Source organism: Sparus aurata, chromosome 2 (assembly GCF_900880675.1).
Source record: "Sparus aurata chromosome 2, fSpaAur1.1, whole genome shotgun sequence".
In the NCBI taxonomy this organism is placed as follows: Eukaryota; Metazoa; Chordata; class Actinopteri; order Spariformes; family Sparidae; genus Sparus; species Sparus aurata.
This window is the reverse complement of record NC_044188.1, coordinates 28,897,091-28,917,183: the sequence shown is the minus strand read 5'-3', so window position 1 is coordinate 28,917,183 and position 20,093 is coordinate 28,897,091. Positions and strand designations below refer to the sequence as shown.

The window sequence follows — 20,093 nt, the reverse complement described above, 5'->3', positions numbered from 1 at the left end:
CCATCTTAAATGAGCTGAAGATGACACTCGCACAAATTGGCTTTTCATTTTGAAAGTGTTTTTTTTTTTTTTTAGTTCATGTCAAAGTGAGACCCATATTGTTTCGATTCATTAGAGTGAAATATTTCAAGCCTTTTATTTCTTTCAATTTAGATTATGGCTTACAGATGACCCAAAATTAAGTGGCTCAGAAAATTAGAATATTGTGAAATGTTCAATACTGGAAAGTCATGGTGCCACACCCTAATCAGCTAATTTAACCCCTGTAAAGGTTTCCTGAGCCTTTACGTGGTCTCTGTAAGCTACACAATCATGGGGAAGACTGACTTAATGCTACAAATGTAATTTTCCATGTCTTTAACACCCAAAACTAAACGCACAAAAGCATCTGGAGCTCTTAAAATACAAATGGACATAAGCACAAGTAAACTGCAGGTTACAAAATGGATGTCGTTACTGATGTGGTGGTCTGTATTTGTTCAACATGCTGCACATCTAAACTCTAAGGTTTCCACTCGGATGTTCATCTTTAATTTGACCATTGTTAAAGTAATACAGTATGTTCTGTATTGCCTTTAAAGTGGGGGATTTATAAACTTGACTTTGACCTGGATCACTCTCACAATGCACTGCAGCTCTGTCAAGGAGCAGAGTGTGACAGCTGAATGGGTTGGGGCAGCCCGCTGCATGTCGCATGGAACAGTCTGTGTCATCAATGATGCTGGTGGAAGAGACGTGCCCACACCATGTCCTCACCGGTGGGGTACTCGGCAGCCGGCAGGACAGCAGACTGTTGCACACACCCGCTGCCATCTGCTACGGAGTTATGATTCATGATGGTGTGATGTATGCTCATTACTTAACTGTAGGATACACACGGCGGTGTGTGGTTGTGTATAACTGCAATGATCCCCGTGGGGGGGGGGAAAGAAAACAGCAGGTACTTATGCAGAGCGAAGAGATGGTGTCAAACTCTTACATAATCTACTGTTACAAGAATATAGGGGTCCAAGTAAAAACATTGCTGTAATGAATAATTTTGAGGTGTTATTGGTAACGTCACCGTAGTTTGAATCATCTGCAACCTTTGTTGCACCACCGAACGTTGCTAATGCTGGCTAGCTAACATTGAAATTACTAACATTAAAGTGAAACTCTCGACCAAAATGGGTTTTTTTGTGAATGTATACGGGTCAAACCTTTGTGTAAAATCATAATTACGATGAAAGAGGCACTTTAAAGATTCACCGTATTTTCGTTTTTGGGTCAAACTCAATTTAAATGGGAGTGCTACGGACAAATTGGCAATCGCATCAATCGCTCTTTCTACACATGAACACGAGCATTGAGAACATTGTGTACATAGTTTGCTAAAAAGTTTTTAACTCGCCTTAGCAGTAGCTTGTTCCACTTGCAGCCATCACAGCAGCCAAGAAGTATCAATCTCAGAATGCAATGTAACCTGGAGGTGAGTTAAGGTGGACCGCTACTGTCTACCTTGCAACAACTATCCACGCGATATCTCTCTTGACTTTTCCGGTTTTTGATTTTAGTATTGCTTCTTATATGAGGCTCCTTTTTCAACTTCAAGGTCAATGTTTTTCGCTAACAACAAAACGACAAATTATCCGTGAATTTATATGGAACTAAGCGTGCCCAGCACTCCCATTTAAAATGAGCTTGACCGGAAAACGAAAATATGGTCAATCTTAAGTGCCTCTTTCGCCGTAATTATGCTCTGACGTGGTTTACGAGGTTGACTCATGTACATGCACAAAAAAAACCTAGGTTGCATTTTGGCGAGAGTTTCACTTTAATGCCCCTAACGCTAGCTAGCAAAAGTTTGTACAGCAGTACAGTTCTGGACACATGCGGTATAACTCCATTTTACGTTGTTTTTTCCCCCATAAACTGGCGACTAACAAGACTCTCGATGCTGACGAAGCACAGATACCACGGAATACCAACGGCAACACTACTACACTACTACGGCAACCATTTTATCAGAATTCTAGCAAAAACGAAACAAACATTTTAAACATGATAAATTATTTAAATTACTAATTGGGAATCGTGATCATTTCAAAAAATGAAATGAGATGGGTTATTTTTTCTTTCCAAAACCAATTTAACCAACTCTAGCTATAATAGAGGGCTATGCTGAATAACAACGCTAAAACAAAAAAAGATAATGAACTATAACAAAATGTATGTACAAAATAAAAAATAGTGATAACAACTTTGAAGTAGTATATGACACATTCACATAATATAAAGTCTGTTGGCATATTTTCCCCACATCAATCCTTCCATAAGACAACATTATTGTGTGTGTGTGCACTCAGCAGTGTCTTGTGGTTCAGTTCAGCTGCTGCTGTGGATGCAGAGGTCAGGGCAGAGAGGTGCGGGCAGCTGAGCCTTACCACTGGCCTCGAAAACAAATCCTGGGAGACTAAGAGGTGTTGAGGGGAGATCTTCAAGCTGCCACACACACACACACACACCCCTCCCCACCACCAAAAAAAAAAAATGTCTTTATATGTTGGGCCTACACTTAAAGCTCTAAAGCACAACATTTTCTATATCTCCACAGTAGCAAATCAGATATAAGATATTTAAGTATCTCTAAAAATAGCATTTAGTTATGTCAAGGATACTCCAAGTGTCAAATGGTATGGAAAGGTCAAAGCAATCAAACCCACCAAACCCCCCACAGTTGCTGATTGGTCTAGCATTCATCTTAGTCCGATGCGGATGTTCCAGACCATCTTGGAGTTAAAAGGTTTCCATAGGTCCACTGGATGAAGGACGATGAATGTGCTTTTCACTTAAATCATGAAACAGAAAATTCAGTTATCTACTCTATACTTACTTACGCACAATGCCGACGATAAGTTGGGCAAAGTTTCATCGTCCATGAAACATTTCTGGAGCTTCACACGAAACATGATTCTGTTAAAACACCTGAAGTAGATAGGGACCTGTTTTAAAATGCCAAAGAGCCACCAAAAATCAACCAAACTAGGGAAGACACAAGGAACGAGATAGGACAGGGGACCGGACACAAAGAACGCAGACAAACTGACAGAGTGAGGGAAAACGCTGACAAATTAAAACAGGAAAAAGACAAACACAGGAAGTGTTGAACAATAAACGACACACGGGGAGAGACTTTCAACATAAAACAGGAAATAAACTGTAGCCCACAAACATGACAGGTGTCAAATGACTAGAGGGAAACATAAACATCTAACACACATTCACATGGCTGTTAAACAGGGGTGTAGAGATTCACTCATATGAACGTTTGGATTTTACAAGAAGGAAAACTGGACAAAAGCCTGGAGGTTTGTGAGGTTTGAAGAACAGCGATTAAGTTCACCAGTAGCAAGATTGTTACACTCATGAGAGAGACGGCATGATGAAGTGTATGCAGGTGGTGCATGAGGTGCTGTGGAGGCCGGGCATGGTTCCTGGAGGGCTGGAGTGACTCCAGGTTAGATCTCTGTGGCAGATCTAACCTGCGAGCCTCTGTTAGGTTTGTGATGCATATATTTTGCTCTCCAACCAACCCGACCCTGTTTTCTTCTCAGCCTCTCCGGTGTTGGCATCCTTCGCAAGTTCCAGCCTCTCGATCCACCAGCCTCCAGGCCTACGCACCTCAATCTCAAGCCTCCACTCGCCCTGAAACTCTCTGAGCCAATCCGCCAGCCAGTCTCACTTGAGGATAGCCGCAGCACAGCCAACACACTCCTCAGCATTCACCAGTGCTTCACCTCAGGTAACCTCTCTGCACGTCTCCCTCTGCCAGCTAACTCAAGACCTGCACTTCATTCTGACCTTTTTTTTGTTAAATAAACCTCTTAAACCCTTCCCAGTCTGGTTGTCCACTCTTTGGGCCTCCTGAAAAACATTTTCAATCGTCGCAATTTGTCTTCCATTTTTCCACATGCCACGAAGTAACAAACACACTTCTCAGTTCTTTCATGATTTATATCAGATATAGTTGCTAAAATGACTGCCACTTCTATAGAAATGGCTTATTTTGATATATAATGGTAACTGAATGACTACATGAAACACATGTAAAGAACCATATTAGATGGCATCGAATGGCACCGAATCATCCTTTATTAAAATGTATCATCCTTGAATCCATGTATTCTGTATAAAAAAAGTTTTTTGAAAGTAAGATTTGACAGCCATTGGTTTCTGTTACATTTAAAAGCCTTGAAGGGAAACATGCCTACATACATCACCTCTTTATTAAACTTCTCACAGAGTCGATGTTCAACGCGCTCTGGTGATTGTATAATGCTCCAACACTACATTTGGGAAAACTGCTTTCAGTTTCAGTCCTCCAGACACTTGGAACAATTTACAATGTACATGTAAAGTTATAGAGACACAGTCGTAGGTCAGTTTAAGACTCTGATTTCAAACTACTCTGCTTTTGAATGTAGCTGTTTTTCACCATGTGCTGTCCTGTATGGTTTTCTGCCATTTATCTTTTCTGCACCTCTTTTTAAAATTGTGTTTTGCCATGTTTGTTTGCATGCAGTTTCAAGCATCAATTTCAAGCACTTTTTTCCATTCTATTTGTATTCTATCATATTGCTTCTTATCTGTTTTTATGCGCCCAATCTGTTTACTCGCTCTGCGATTATGGCCATTCTTTCTGTTTGTTATCACATTATGCGCCTATCCTGTTATTTTTTGTGTGCTCTCGACATCATTGAAAATGAGGACTTGCCCTCAGTGAGTTTTCAGGATTTGAACAAAGGTTGAATGAATGAATGAACTGTATTGGAGCCCCTGTATCTAGATGTATCAAATGTAATTATAAAGGCGAGGTGCACACTCTGACTGTTTGAACAATTAAATCAGCTCTGATGGGACAGAAACATGTGACACAGAATCAACATGTAATTTGTCAGACTCAAATCAACTAGATTAGAGTACAGCCTGTGTATAGCTGTTGGTTTTCAAGCAGAAAGCTCAAACATGAAAAGCTGAGTTACAGTTGTTTTTTTTATATGTTTTCAGGTAAATTCAATTACTTAATTACATTCATTGACTATTCCTGAGGGTATGTGCAAGCTGTCATAGAAAACTATGGGTAGCGGCCTACATACAGGACAATGGCCCCCTCTAGTGTATTTAGAGTGGTGAATACTGGAGCTCAACTCACAGTGAGCGCTGCAGAAGAGACAGATGCCTTGATAGACACAGTGAGAGAGCCCACCTAGAAGTGGGGTTTATTTGTATTTGGGTATTTTGGGGGGGATTTACTTGCTTGAGTTCACCAACATTGCAAACTGAGATGAAACCCTGCTAACACTCTCTAAAGCACTTGACAGATGTGCGCAGAAGGGTTTCCTTTAAACCATTTAAAACTCATTAGCAGGCAGCAGATGCAGATAAATACTACAGAACAAATGTATGTGAAAACCTTTGGCAGATGGCTTCAATTGGCTTTCCTGCAATATCCACAAACCATCGAGCAGATGTGCAGTCTTAAGTAAACCAGACACTCCTCTCCGTGCAACCGCCTGCTTCATCATATGCCCGAATCTCATTGTGTTTGCTGATGTAGGATGATGCTGCGGGGTCCTACGGGTCACGGAGGTTCTTCTCCTCACACACCCTTTTGACATAAGCATTTGTAAAACTTGTAAACTTAACGTTTGTTGCTGACAGAGTATCTTCCAGTAGGTGCAGTTTATTGATAGATTAACAAAAGCAACCAAGAGAATAGATTTCAACAACATTAAGAGACCGCAGTCATGCTAGAGCTCTGTGGGGCTGCGTGCTATGTAGCACAGTGCTGGTTTGGGCTAAATGCTAACATCTGTATGATAAGATGGTCACAATGACAATGCTAAGATGCCAATGTTTTATTTTTACCATGTTCGTGTTAATAATGCATCAGGGAAACTTCTACTGTACATGAAGACTGTCCAGTGTGTCCACTGATCTCAACCTTTACCAAAAATGAGTCATAAGCTGGAGGATGGACAAATCATTTCCATTCAACATTATGAAAACAAACACTTCTCCCTAGTGATGATGGATCAGCTGTGAACTTCATGACACAGGCTAAGTGTTAATGAACATCCACCAATATTATTCATTAGAACCTGAAACAACCCTTCATAATGAGACCTATGTTAACAGTTACTTAATGCTTATTATTGTATTAACTGTTCATAGTTTATGCTTATTACCGTATGAATTAATATCAATCGCATCTTTATGAAATATTAGATGTCCATGTTTGGATTCAAATCTTACTTAACACGAACACCGTAAGGAAATGATTACCATACACATTAACTGACTGATAATCAACTTATTGTTTATTACTGCATTATGGCTATTAATTACTGTTAATTCATGCACCTTTATTTTGTTGTGACTGTTAATGGAATCTATATAAACTGTTAAATAATGTATGAATTCACTTCTTATTCAACGTGAACACCACCAGTCAATGGTTACTTGAAAAGCTAGTTTAGGTTGCAATATGTTAGAATTTTAGCTTACCAAATTGAAAATAAAAAACGTTATGTCGGGCGCCGTTTAGCTCAGTTGGTAGAGCAGGCGTCCCATGTGCAGAGGCTTTGTCCTCGCTGCGGCGGCCCCAGGTTGGAGTACCGGCCTGGGAGCCCTTTGCCGCGTGTCGCTCCCCCTCTCTCTTGTCCCGTTGCCTATCATTTCTTCAGCTGTTCTGTCATTAAAGCCGATAAAAGGCCCCAAAAATATATATTAAAAAGTACATACATGTACTGTACATACAGTACATACATACATGTACTGTGTTGAAGAGGTACTCAGTGTAGTAAGCATGTTAGCCAGCTAGCCCCAGGCCTAGGAAAACTCTCCCTCCCAGCAACCCGATGCTCCTGTGCTAGCTACAGCAACAGTAGCTACAGTAATGGATGTATAAAAGATCTACAGTCAGCAGCACTGAGCAGTCACTCTGGTGAGAAGTTGGTCCTATTTGCTGGGAATATGAATTCTACCTGGCCAGTTCTCTCATATTGCACCTTTAACTTTAATGGACTATTAGTTTATGCTTCTTACTACCCATATTTTCAAGTTTTTGGCTTTTTTTTTTTTGCTACAAACATCTATGGGACCTAATCAGACCCTATGGTTGCCAAACTCTGGCCCATGGGCCCCGCCTTAAAGCCCCATTGCTAGCTTGGCTAATGAACCCGACCCTGCTACATGCTTTTGTTGGTATTTAAATGTCATGTGCATCTTTTCAACCTTTTCTCATCTCATTGTGTAAAGTCATAGATAAAACTGAATTAGACCTGTGGATTCTTCATCAGATTAATAGCATACAAACGCTCCGAACATGCTGATCCACGTGGAAAAAAACGCTGCCTGGGGGAATGCAACATCAGTCAAGCTCACTCCCTCTGTGGAATCTGAACTACTACAAACTGAACTGTACGGATGCCATGTGACCTCCTACCAATTCACAATACCCTGCACAAATATGCTTTGGAGGGATTACATGGAAAGGGAAGATAGGTACACCTGTGACGCAACAGTGTGGAAATGTCATCCGAGAACTGGGTCCAGCTGACTGCGATACTGCAGCCGAGTGAAAGCAGGTTAAAGATAAGACGCTTCCCTCGAGGCTGCATGTCAGCAGGGAGAGAGCAGGTCGCGTAACAAGTGTGATAAGCTGATAAGGGTAGTTTAAAATGATGGCCTGACTCCGGGTAAGGTTACACAGAGGTTGAGTTACAGCCTACAAAGGTTTCTGCTGTCCATCTATTGTGCGGAGCCCTGTTCAACAAAGGACATCTGAGTTCGGGTGTTTGGTTAAAAGGGAAACTGTTAAGATGTAAATGTGACTGCGGTTGTCTGTGGGCTGTGCAACAGAGCGCCGCAGTGATCAAAAATAATCGCCTGCCTACAAATGTTCAAAGTGAAAATGTGGGAACGTTGAGGTGCTGGGTTAGGTTTTTTAGATTTTTTTATTTGCCTGACAGAGCTTGCTGAGCATACACCCTCTCAAACGCATTCAGGAGCTGTCCGGCACAACCACACTTTCTATTTGAGGCCGGTGTTGGGGGCTGAGTGTTCAAGCTGAGAGCCCACTGCCTTCCCTCAGTGCTCTGCGGACTTGAACTGCTAACTTTACCTCCCTACCACAGGAAAAGTCCACAATACAGGCTTATTCACAGCCAGGCATGGGGTTCATGTAGTCCCTCAGATAAAAAGACAGTGGTACACAGAGCGGCTTCTTAAAAACTGTGGTGGCTAACAGTGTAAAAGCGGGTGTCTGTACTGCTGCTTAAAGTCCCCCTCCGGTCAAAAATGTGTTTTTCTTCTTGTTCCTGCAGCTGAAAGTTTGAGCTTCACTGCGTAAAACGATGCATGGGCAGAGTCTGACACTAGGAGGCTGTTTGCACATCCACTGCTGAACGTGTACACAGAAAATCTGATTTTGAGGGGCGGTCCTACGCGCATGATTCCCGCTGTTACACATGTGGTCCAGTATTCAGCATTCACTAGTGTAAACCGGAAACTTGAAACCTGCAGTGCTCACAGATAGAGGATGGACTGTGCAGTGAAGTCGGGGACATCTTGTAGTTAAACTTGTGAGATGAAATTTTTTTGCATATTCCTGCATAATGAGGGAGAAGGAAAAGGAACCATCGAAATGATTTTAATGAAGTAATTCAACTTTTTCTGCTGCAGAGAGTTTGCCATTTCCATTTATCACTACATGCGCGGAGGGATCTTTAAGAATGCAGTCTTAAGTCCTGAAGTTTAGTTGTCAACAAAAAAGAAACAAGTGAAAAGACGTTACTTACAAGCTTGACGTGGTTGAGCTCGTGTGCCTGCTTCAGACGAGTTGTGTGTTACTGTTTTAGATCAGCTGCTACGGTGATGCTTAAAAGCTTAAAAGCGTGTTTATCATATCTTTTCAATTCGATTTAGGATCTTGGACTTTCTTTACGCCCGATCAGCGGTATGGAGCCACCTTACTTCTTTCTTTTGAGACCATATAAGACTTTCCAAGTGCTGTATGACCATGACCCAGATGACTGAGAACCTTCATCAACAACATATGAGGAACACTTCATCTTAATGTACCCTGCCGTCACTGGAATTCTAGGAACAATGTGCTGTCTATTCAGTTTATTTTGGGACAGCCAGTGAATCCAGTTTTTCACTGGTCCCACTACCTTTCAGTGAGGAGAAAACGATGTTCTCAGTTCAGGTGTCAGACCGGACTTGACAGGCAGGCTCCAGTAGAATTAGTAGAACACATTGTTGACCTATTTTGCTGAAATGTGTGTCCTATTTTGCGGTGCCCTGACCGACTGGTGCAGTCAAGTATCAGTGCCAGGAGCAGGTTACATTTAATTTAATCTCCAACAGCTAATACTGGCTATGGGTGAACATCCATTCTGCGTGTCTGGGGTAGTACAGGACAGCATGAACCAGGGTCACAGCTGTAAACCACACCTGCCACACCTACACTACACACACCAGCCTTATATTCTATCTCAGTTTAAACCTGCACGTGTTTAGGTTTGTGAGTAATGGATGAGCTCAGACCCCCCCTACAAAATGCAGCATTGTAAATCAGAATTAATTCATTAGAACTGACTTCACTATAAACACTCAAATGTCAGGGTATTGAGAAAATACTGCTTCAAACCTTTAGAGTGACAAGAAATAAATCTGTTCTAAATACAACGCTACGCTAATCATTTAGTTGTAACCATAAGGGGCTTTATATATTTAACAAGAAAAAAAAAGATAGAATCTTATTGCAGTCCTGACTCCTGTGTATGGAAAACATGACAGGATGAACAATTGAACTTTGCAGGATCGTTGTTGTGTTTCTTGGCTGTTTGACCATCTTAGCCAACTAGTTATGTAACCGAATACTGAAGGTTCAACAAAGTCTTGGTTTCTGGAGTTCCCCAAGAAGTCCAGCACTGTGAAACCCCTTCTGCAATAATCACTTCAGAAAGGACTACGTCACAGTTGAGTCGGCCATCTCTATCTACAGTTTACCCAGCTACCAGTTATACAAGCCAGCAGGCTGTAAATCTGAAGACACTGCCTCTGGGACGTAGAGTACTGTAAGTGTTCAGTCCATTTTATCACTCCTACATGTTAGCAACTACAACCCCCATGAATTAAGGACTAGTTGATGTGGGTTTTGTTGAAACTACGTGCTCACATCAGCAGCATGTACTGGTATATGGCTGATTTAGTTTTACTATTTTAATAACTGATTATTGGTTTAAATTAATTTGCTTGTTCTGCCGCCTTAAATAAAAAGGATTTACTGCTTTTTCTACATCATTTAAGACAGTTTATCCAGATGATATCCTGGTTTTAGGTAGGGGTGATTAATCGACCCAATTTCCAGATTTGATTAGATTCCGATTATTTAAGTCTTGATTCGATTACAAATCGATTTTAGATTATTAACGATTATAGATTCGATTTTCAATTATTAACGATTATTGATCTTCCATTTTAAACCAGTCAGCTGCTGAATTATTTTACTTATCTTTTGAGTAACACCTCACAGCACCTTCGATATTGTATAGTGTAACTAATACCAAATTATTATTTTTTAATTTGTTTTAAATGTAGCGTTTCACTGTTAAAAGAAAGCTGCCAAGCTCAGCAGCCGGACTCATGTTAGAAGCATTGTCGGTGACGAAAACCAGGGCGTGTTTCTCTATTCCCCACTCGTCTGCCATTGCTTTGAGAAACTCACACATATTTGCGCTTGTGTGGCTATCATCCATAGCTTTCGTCTGAAGTACGTAGGACATTAGCTTCCATTAACTGCTGACATAATGAGCTGTAACGGTCACATATGAGACTGTAGCTCTGGATGTCCAGGCATCTCAGGTTATTGCTACCCTGTGAGCAGAGTTGAGGGACACTTGCACGGAAAGGTTTGTCTCCTTGTAAAGATTTGGAATCGATTTAAGCGTGAAAAAGCTCCGGGATGGAATAACATATCTTGGCTCCAGACTTTGGACCATGTAGCGGAAGCCAGTAAGAGGAGGACTCCAGTTTGTATTACTATTTAAAATTAAAATAAAAAATAGAAAAAAAAGAATCGATTTTTGGAAATTTAATAATTGAACCATAATCGTCAATATTATAATCGCGATTAATCAATAATCGATTTTTTTCACCACCCCTAGTTTTAGGACTATTGGCAGGACAAAAAAAAGCACTTTGGGCTCTGTGAAATTGTGATAACACTTTTTTTTTTTTTTTTTTTTTTTTTACAATTTCACATAGTATAAATAAAAACAATGAATCAGAAATTAATCAGCAAAATACTTTAAAATGAAAATATAACCTCATTAAAAGGAAAACTCCACAGGGCACCTTTTAAGATCCCTCAAGCTCAGGTAACAATGGTGTGATGTGGACATTCACAGACTTCTGATCAGAGCTGCTGGTTAAACCATTTTTTTCAGGTTTTTCAGGGTCGAAAGCAGGTAACTAGTATGGAATCGCACCAGGACCATGATAAAAAGGTTATATACACAACACCAAAAAAATTACAACTGTGAATGGTTGGAGCAACACAAACCACAAGCTCTTGTTGTGCTGCTACAGTGAACGCACACTGGATGTGATGAGCTCTGCTGTGAGTCAGCGGGATCAGAGGTCAGTCCTACATGAGCAGGACAATCAGCCTCCAAACAGTCTTCAAAAACGTACAAATATGGGAGCTTTTCTTTTATTGGCAACAATCTTTATTATCTCTTCCAGTTTTGGATGTGAAAAGAGGCATTCATTTTCTTTAATTAAATATCTTTTTAATAAAGTAAAGCAAAAAAATATTTACAAATTTTCAATTAAACTGTAATCAATGACTTGGGTTGGATAATTACAAGCACCTTCTGCCAGCTGAGGAGAGAAAAATATAAATACAGGGAAAAGACCTTTTTTTTTCCTTTTTAAAAGAAAGAAAAAAACAAAACAAAAAAATAAACAATCCATCATATATTTACAGAACTCTCCTGAAATGCATTTCCACTTGTTGAAGCAGAAAAGGCCTTAGGATTTGTACTGTTAAACTATCTTTAAGTCCTTTTTTCATTAAAGGTGATTTTTTTACTGTATAGTTTTTTTTTTTCAAGTTTCAATAACAATATTTTATCTTTTTAAAATCTGACAACAGGCTTTGTAGGAAGGTGCAGCCATGAACCCTCGCGCTCTTGCTCTCCCTTTATCAGTCCACAGTTTGTTTTTTTTGAAGCGCAGGAAACAAGTGAAACAGACACACTGGAAGGTAAACTGGAGAGTTGGGGTTGGGTTGAGAGGTGTCAGCAAAGCGTAGCTGCCCCCCAGCAGCAAAATGGTCAATGTTCATGACACCGTTGTCGTAAAGTCTGCGCGAAATCCTCGGGCGTCCTCAACCGTTACTTTGACTCTCATCTGTAATGTCTGTTAGACAGCTCTCACCACTTTTCTTTGTAGTTTTCTATTTTATTACAAAACACACACTCCAATCATCCAACACCAGAAAAAAAAAAAAAAAGCTAGCCGTCTACATAAGCATGTCATGTAGATCAAACGGCATACATGTGACATGACAATGTTGCTGTGTCGTGTCCACATGACAGAGGATGAAGTCATCAAAAATATAGATGTGAACAGCCATTTAAAGTTTCTTTTTTTAATATATCTGTCATTAAGCAAAGTGTCTTGAATAGTGTTGCCGTGGCGAGAAAAAGCCATTTGAAAAAAGGAGATAAACCTCAAAAAAATACTGAAGGAAACAGCATTATCTCCCACGGCTTGAAGCGCTTCTCGGCATTCTCTCTCCCATCTTTTCTCCCTGTTTTTATTTGTTTCAAAAAAGACATTCGGTTGCGCAAGGAAAAACAAGAAACCCAAAAAGAAAACAAAATAACATGATCGAATGTTCGATCCATAACACAATCTCTCCCAGTTGAAGAATTTTTTTTCTTGCTTTTTTCTGTTTATGCAGAAGGATTTTGCTGATTCAGAGTCCTCTGAATCATCCCCAGAACATTCGCTTTCTCTAAGGATCCTCTCTCCACTCCCAATAGTTCTCCCGGCGGTCCGAAGGGGTCCTAGCTGTTGTCGGACTCGTCCTCGGCCTCACGGAGCCAAGTGAAGAAGGCGGTGACAGACTTGAGGGCCACGCCCTTGCCCTGCTGCTCGGCGGGGTCTTTGCTGGACTCCCACTTGTAGAAGGCCTCCTCCTTGATCACGTCCTCGTCATAAAGACTGTCAAAGAACATCCGCAGCAGATCTGATAAAGGGAAGAGAGAGAGGACGTGTTTACAAAACGTTTCACGACACTTAACAAAACTTTAAAAAACTTTAACATCAAAAATCATAGAAAGTTACACTTGTCAGAAAATTATCCTTAAGGTCATTTTACTTGCATTATTCTATAGAAATAATTCACACAATATAATGCAACAAAAGAGTATCAGAGTATCTGAAAGAGCTTAAACTTCTGTGGTTAAAAAAAAAAAGCCACTTACTGGCAGGTTGCTCCATCTGCACCATGAGGGCCTGCAGGGCATACAAAGCCTGCAGCTCCTTCTGCTCATCCTTCAGATATTTCTGCAGCAGCTTGGCCCTCTGTTTGATTTTCTCACTGTCCACCTTGTAGGGGTTCTCACCTGCAGGCAGGTATTTTAGGTAAATCTCATTTAACAGGACTCCAAAGGCATGGTTAATGAGTTTAAACTGACCTGCCATACTACAACAGTTGCACATGACTATTTCTAGTAAAATTGTAAAAATCACTGACAGATTTTCATTCATTCATTTGGGTCTACACCAGCATAGTGATTAGTTTACATCTCATTCTCATCCGAGTAGTAGTAGGCTTAAATGACGACTGTAAAGGGTACATGGTGACTCACAGATCACTGCTGACTGGCAGACGGACGTCATCAGAGCTCTGACAAACAAGTTGGAGGAGGTCTGCTGCTCATCGAGGTTGGCCTGCAGCACACAAAAAAATGATTTACACACAGGGAGGAAACTGGAGTCAACATAATGTTGAAGCCTGCACACATCCAGACTTTGAGTTAATCACATAATCATGTAGACATTTGTAAATCTTTTAAAGTAAATTTTGTATCCAATTTTGCCTTAAGTTTATTGAAACAGCAATGTCACGACTAGTCCTCACTTTAAGAAGCAACCTAAGATGACTTTGGCTGATGTTATTAATACGCAATTTCAAATTAAAGGTCATGCTCGACATACACATGACTGAAGTCGCATTGTAAGCCAATTTTAAAGGAAACACCATGAGAACCAAAAGGAAAATGAAGATGGAAGTAGAATAATACTGGGAAATACACACAAGCAGGAATACCAACCTCAACCCAGTCAAAGATCCTCTGGTTGTCGGCCTGGTCTTGGATCAGTTTGTCCAGCTGTTTGGTCAGCTCTGCAGAGTTCAGCTCCTTCTTTTTGCTTTTCTCTGACTCGTCGCTCAGTGTGAACTCCACATTCTAATCATTACCATGGAGACAGAAAAAGGTCTCATGCTCATATGTTCAACATAATGCTCACATTACCTCTACTCACTACTCTTGAGGCTGAAAACAGAGGCACACTGAACTTCAACACAATCAGTTCTGACCATAGTTACATGGAAAACACATTTTTACAATCTTTGTTAAGCGAATGATCTACAAGGTTTTGATTCTACAGTATAGTCATTGGTCCCTTCTTTAATAAATAGCTAAAAATTACTTAGCAACTGCTCACCTGTTCTGTCACAAACTTGTTGACGTCTTCATCCTCTGGCAGGAATTCTTTCCACCCGAGGCCAGCCTCCCTCCACATCGTACCTGCCTTTTTATGGCTCTGATGAGAAAGATGCAGTTTGGATGTAGACTGATGGGCACACTCACTGATCATACTGTTGCTAATATTGATCATGGCGATAGGAACTGCTTCAAAGTTACATATTTGCTGAGTGTCCCATGTTCTAAATGTTGCTAAAGAGCTTTTCCTCATCTCGCAAAACCTTTCGAGTGAGTTTATACTCGACATTGTTTCAAAAATGGCAATAAGTAAAAAATGTATGCATTCTCAAAAAAATACAATGTAATATAGCTTAGGATAAATACTAGATTGGTTCTCACCATTCCATTGCAGAGCAAAGTGAGGATTTGGACCAGGAGGACTCCAGCTTTGCCCAGAGGGATCAAAGGCTTTGAGATCTCCCTGGAGACAGAAAAGGTCAATTTAAGTTTGACATCCTACTAACAAATTAAACACAACCCAACCCTTCATATCCTCTCGTCCATTTCATTTTATAAAATCTTCAGGGGCCGACTGGGGCCTGGGGCTAACCTGAAAAGTTCTCCCATGGGGATGCCTCCCTCATGGAGCATAGGAGTGATCAGTTCTGCCAGGTACAGCCAGATGTGGGGGATGTCTATTGCCATGTCTTCAGCCACCTCCAGGATGTCCTGAAGCCTGAAGGAACACAGACAGACAGATAACTTTTATTTAAGGTTTAAAGGATGAAGAGAACATGTTCAAAATTAGCTAACAGATGAGAAAACTGAGCAATATGGCACCACGCTGACACATACATATGGAAAACTTAAAAAAGGGTTTTTTGGCCAAGCACAGTAGTTAAAAGATTTATCAGTTTCAGCTACTGCTTCAAAATATTACTTTTCAGTGACTAATAGAAGTTAAAGCCAGCAGTTCCTCCTGTGTGCTTCATTTTCTTTTTTTAATCCTGCTGTTATAAACTTTATTTCATCATGACAAATTGCTGTAAAACACCTCACAGAGGAGTTTGGTCCAACTGCAATTGCTCTTAGATTTATATATTTACTTATTAGATATACCCTCTTTCACAGCTACTCATATGTTTTCTTCGAAACTTGGAAACGTCTTACACAAACTATATGTAAAACTATATTGGTTCTCCTGCTGCACCACCTCTCTGGGGCTCCATACTGACCCTTTATAGTACTGCAGTGTTGGGAGGGTGCCTGTCTTTATAAGCTGGTGCAGCAGCACGCCCATGTGCTCCCTGGCGATGGTGCTGCGCTCCAGCGTCGACTCCAGCCCGTTTCGTACAAACACGAACAGCAGCTCAGTGCTGTTCATCTCCTGCACACACTGCAGGGCCTCCTGTTGGGACACAGAAGGACATACAGATTGTTCAGACTGTTAAAAGACAGTAATATAACTGTGCAGGTAATATGCATGCACAAGGGATTTATAGTAAACAGTGAATGCAGCTAGAGGTATTTTGACTTATTGATGGAGGTCTCTCTGTTCAGCAATCCTCCGATGGCCTCCTTCAATCGTACCAGAGCTGCATTTGTTTCTGCTAATGCAAAGTGAAAATGTCCTACTGCTGCTGCTTCAATCAGTTTTCAAATTATCAACTATGGTGGGCCCATTATTGCCAAGCAGCCACAGGAAACTGACCAAGGTAATGAACTATCACGGAGGAAGATGTTGACTAAAAATGAACCTTTGTTCAAGTAACACAACTAGATGTAGATCTGTGCTCCTCATCAGTGTATACCTTCATGTCGTTGATATGGAGGTACTCCTCGATGATGGCTGTGGACTTCTTGCTCAGCTCTTCCTCAGTCAAGGCTGGCTTAGTGGGGGTCTGGGGAGGTGGGGGAGTGGCTGTCTCCCGCTTCGCTGTTCACACACACAGAAAAAAAACCAATGACAATCCAGTTCTACAAATCTGAATTTATGTGAACAAAAACTAGCGAAAGTGCACATTATGCAAAGGTTTTTGTGTTGTAGAACACATTTTTGTTAGAGTGTAGTTCAGAGTTCATAGATGACTTATAATATATTTAATATGTCATATCTACACTACCGCTGTATGTCATGTCACCTACCATTCTCTTTGCTCCTGGCTCTCTCTCTGCTGCTTCTGTCTCTCTCGTCAGTCATGCTCGCTACTCTGCGGACAGGATCGGCCGACCCCCGCTGCTCCCTCTCCCGGCTCCGCTCTTCATTCTCCCGGCTGAAGCTGCGCTTGGTGATCTGCAGCCGGTTTCGATCACGGTCGTCTCGTCTCTCTTCCCGTCTGTCAAATCGATCGCCGCCTCGATTAGAGCGGTCGAAGTTATCGCCGCGCTCTCGACTTGAGCTGTTTCTGCAGAAGTACAAAAGGAAAGCAGAGTTTTGGATTAAGACAACATAAAACAAACATACAGATAAACAACTGCAAACTCTGTAGGGCCCTGTACAGCCCCCGGATCCTTGTTGGTGAAAGATACTGTCTGTCTTGTTCTAACCTCTGAGGAACCCGTCCCCCTGAGTCCAGTGCAGAGCCTGCAGAGGATGAAGGCTGCTGTAAGGCTGAGAACCTGTTCAGAGTGCTGGTGGCTGGGCGGCCTCCTGCTTCTGAGCCTGGGGAATAAAACACACACATGACACTTGAGTTTCAGCTTTGAGGTGAATATTTATCTATTGTATAGTTACGTCACTCTCACAAACCTACCAGAATCTGCAGGTTTGGTGCTGGTGCCACCACTGCTGCCCTTGCCCCAGCTCCCCCATGTGCCTTTACCTCCTGGGGCAAGCAACTGATTGTTGAAATCAAGAACAGGAGTCTGAAAGAAGAGACCGTTGCTTAATAAAAAAAACAGACTTTCCACTAAAACTTCAAACAGGATACAACATTAATCAAATATTAAGAGGTTTCTCTCATAGGTCCTGTTTCAGGTAAAGTGATGTTTTGATTATGTGCACCCACATAATGGGTGCAATGTGAAAAGTTGGCCTCCTCTCCTACCTTAGTGATTTTGCTAAGGCGAGAGGTGTCAATAGGTCGGTTCTTGGAGATGGGCACTGTATTCCAGCCCTCGTCCTGGGGAGGTGCACCACGGCCTGGTGTGTGAGGGCCTCCACGACCCCCTTGACCTCCGCCACCCATCCTGCCTCCAGGGCCGCTGCCTAACTCCTTCTTAGAGACAAGGGCTTGCTGCACCCTTGCCTGCTCCCTGTGCTCCTCCATCTCAGCCTCTTTGTGGATCTGGTCGATGGTCTTAGGGCCCTGGTCGCCTCGTCGGGGAACCCAGTTGTTCTAGGATGGGGAGGGGGAGATTGTGAGTACAGGGCAGAGATGACTGATGACAAAGCAATTGCTGACCGTTCCCATCTTTAGAGGATGTGACCTCATGGGATGTTATAATAAAATCAAAGCTGCGAAAACTTCTGTCCACATCACCAAGTCCTCTTACTTATTTTACATTTTTAAAGAATAAATTCCATGTTTGGTAGACTTGTATTACTAGTGACACTAGATACCTCTTTGATTATGGTGTTCATCAGAGACTAGAAAGGGATTGCAAGATCAGCATCTTAGTGATTCTTAACTCTTTTCTTTAACCTCTGCCTAGAAAAGAAATAAAAACTGTGTGTGTTTTACTGTGAAATCGGGCCCATGTGCTGACTTGAAGCAGCCGATTTTGGCCTGTAAAAACACTGAAGACAGCAGGTTTTGTAACACTGTGTGGGCGGGACTGGGAGCATAACTACAGGACTGCAGCATTCCTTCAGAGTAAGAAAGGAGCAGCACGAGAATGAACTGGCTTTATAATACTGTACTTGAAATGACCATGAGACACTAAATAATGAAAACACTGTATGCTGTTTTCAATGAAGTAGTTTAAATCAAGTTTATTCAGCTAAAAGTAGAAGTGAATTAATGTGGTACTTGAAAAGATGGTGGTGCATGTGTTGAGCAGCCTATGGCACCCACCAGTGCTGCATTAAAGAGCTGAGGATGACATTTCTTTCTTAGCCTGTATGTGAGACTCACACAGGCCAAGGTTAAAGCACAATTATGGTTGTCTCTGGGGCTGTGTACAGCACCACGCACAGTCACAGACTACATCTAAGAAAATGCTGCTTTAAAGGTGGTTTAGCAAAGTTCCCCGTCCATACTGAAATGCCTTAACAAAAGAAAAAGGCCAAAACTGAAAGGAATAGATGTTTTTTCAAATGTAGCCAGCTTGGAGTAAACAAAAGACCTTTCTCAAACCAAACCCTCCACACTCCCACTTTGTCACAGAGTGCCACTTGTAGTCACACTCACAGCTGGATAAAGCACACTTGGTGCAGTGCAGTGACAAGCTTTAGGCAGCATTTTTTCTTTGTAAACACCTTTTTGACTCTGATGTTTATAAGCTGTTTGGTTTTTGCAGCAGTCCCGTAGAATGCTACATTTGCTAACACTAGCTAGCTAATGTACTGCCCTAACCTTAGCTAGCTAACGTTAGGGCGGTGCATTAGGCTGCGCACATAATGTATAACTCTGCCATTTTCTTTTTCCCCCAACTGGCAACTACCAAGACTCTTGATCACTGACGAAACACAGATACTATGTGATAACAACAGTGTTAAAATATTAGCTGGCTAGAACCAAAATTGGAAATAAAACTTTTTTTTTTAAATCATTAATTTACAATAAGAATAGTGCTTTTAAGGAAAAAATGCTTTTATGCTGCACCTTTCTAAAGCTCTCAACATGTATTATTTAAAAAAAAATATTTGTCTACATAAAAATGTTATCTATATGACCTTTAATGTGGCAGACCCTCCGCAAGGACACACACACAGAGTGGATGTGGGTATACAGAGATTGTACTGGGTGGTTTGAAAAAGGTCTATAATCATGTAACACAGTCTAACAAATGTAAACTATCATGGACATTTACTCTTTGTGCTCAGACAACACAAGCATGAATGAGCATTACTGAATATATCAAAGAGCATGCTCAACATGATCCCGAACAAGAAGGAAATGATTAAACCTTGGAGAACAATGATCCATCAGTAAACTTTTGGTTGTCTGATGATGAACAGTGTGTGACATTTCATCAGTGTATTCTATTGAACTCATATAGGTTTGATAATACATGTTACTGTCAATAGTCAGACATGCAAATGCTACATTTTATGTTTTCTACCTTTAGTGAAAATATTCTGAGAGTTCTCCCATTAGATTTAGATTTCTCACCCAAAAATATTACGACAACAAAGCTTGGCAGTTTTTTTAGTTTTGG

The 20,093-nt window shown here is 41.2% G+C and overlaps 1 protein-coding gene across 9 annotated transcripts in view; it reads right to left on the bottom strand.

The window, feature by feature from the left end:
* Positions 1-11,747: 11,747 nt before the first annotated feature.
* eif4g1b (eukaryotic translation initiation factor 4 gamma, 1b) overlaps positions 11,748-20,093 on the bottom strand; it is a 42,147-nt gene continuing 33,801 nt past the window's right edge. For all 9 annotated transcript variants that reach the window (XM_030393712.1, XM_030393758.1, XM_030393727.1 and 6 more), the window contains 13 exons: positions 17,819-18,109; positions 17,525-17,636; positions 17,319-17,433; positions 16,917-17,176; positions 16,583-16,707; positions 16,007-16,179; positions 15,382-15,507; positions 15,171-15,252; positions 14,791-14,889; positions 14,397-14,531; positions 13,932-14,013; positions 13,545-13,685; positions 11,748-13,306 (listed from right to left, as the gene is read on the bottom strand). In XM_030393712.1, coding sequence (XP_030249572.1) covers positions 13,125-13,306; positions 13,545-13,685; positions 13,932-14,013; positions 14,397-14,531; positions 14,791-14,889; positions 15,171-15,252; positions 15,382-15,507; positions 16,007-16,179; positions 16,583-16,707; positions 16,917-17,176; positions 17,319-17,433; positions 17,525-17,636; positions 17,819-18,109 — 1,923 coding nt within the window. In that variant the 3' untranslated portion in view covers positions 11,748-13,124. The remainder of the gene's footprint in view (positions 13,307-13,544; positions 13,686-13,931; positions 14,014-14,396; positions 14,532-14,790; positions 14,890-15,170; positions 15,253-15,381; positions 15,508-16,006; positions 16,180-16,582; positions 16,708-16,916; positions 17,177-17,318; positions 17,434-17,524; positions 17,637-17,818; positions 18,110-20,093) is intronic.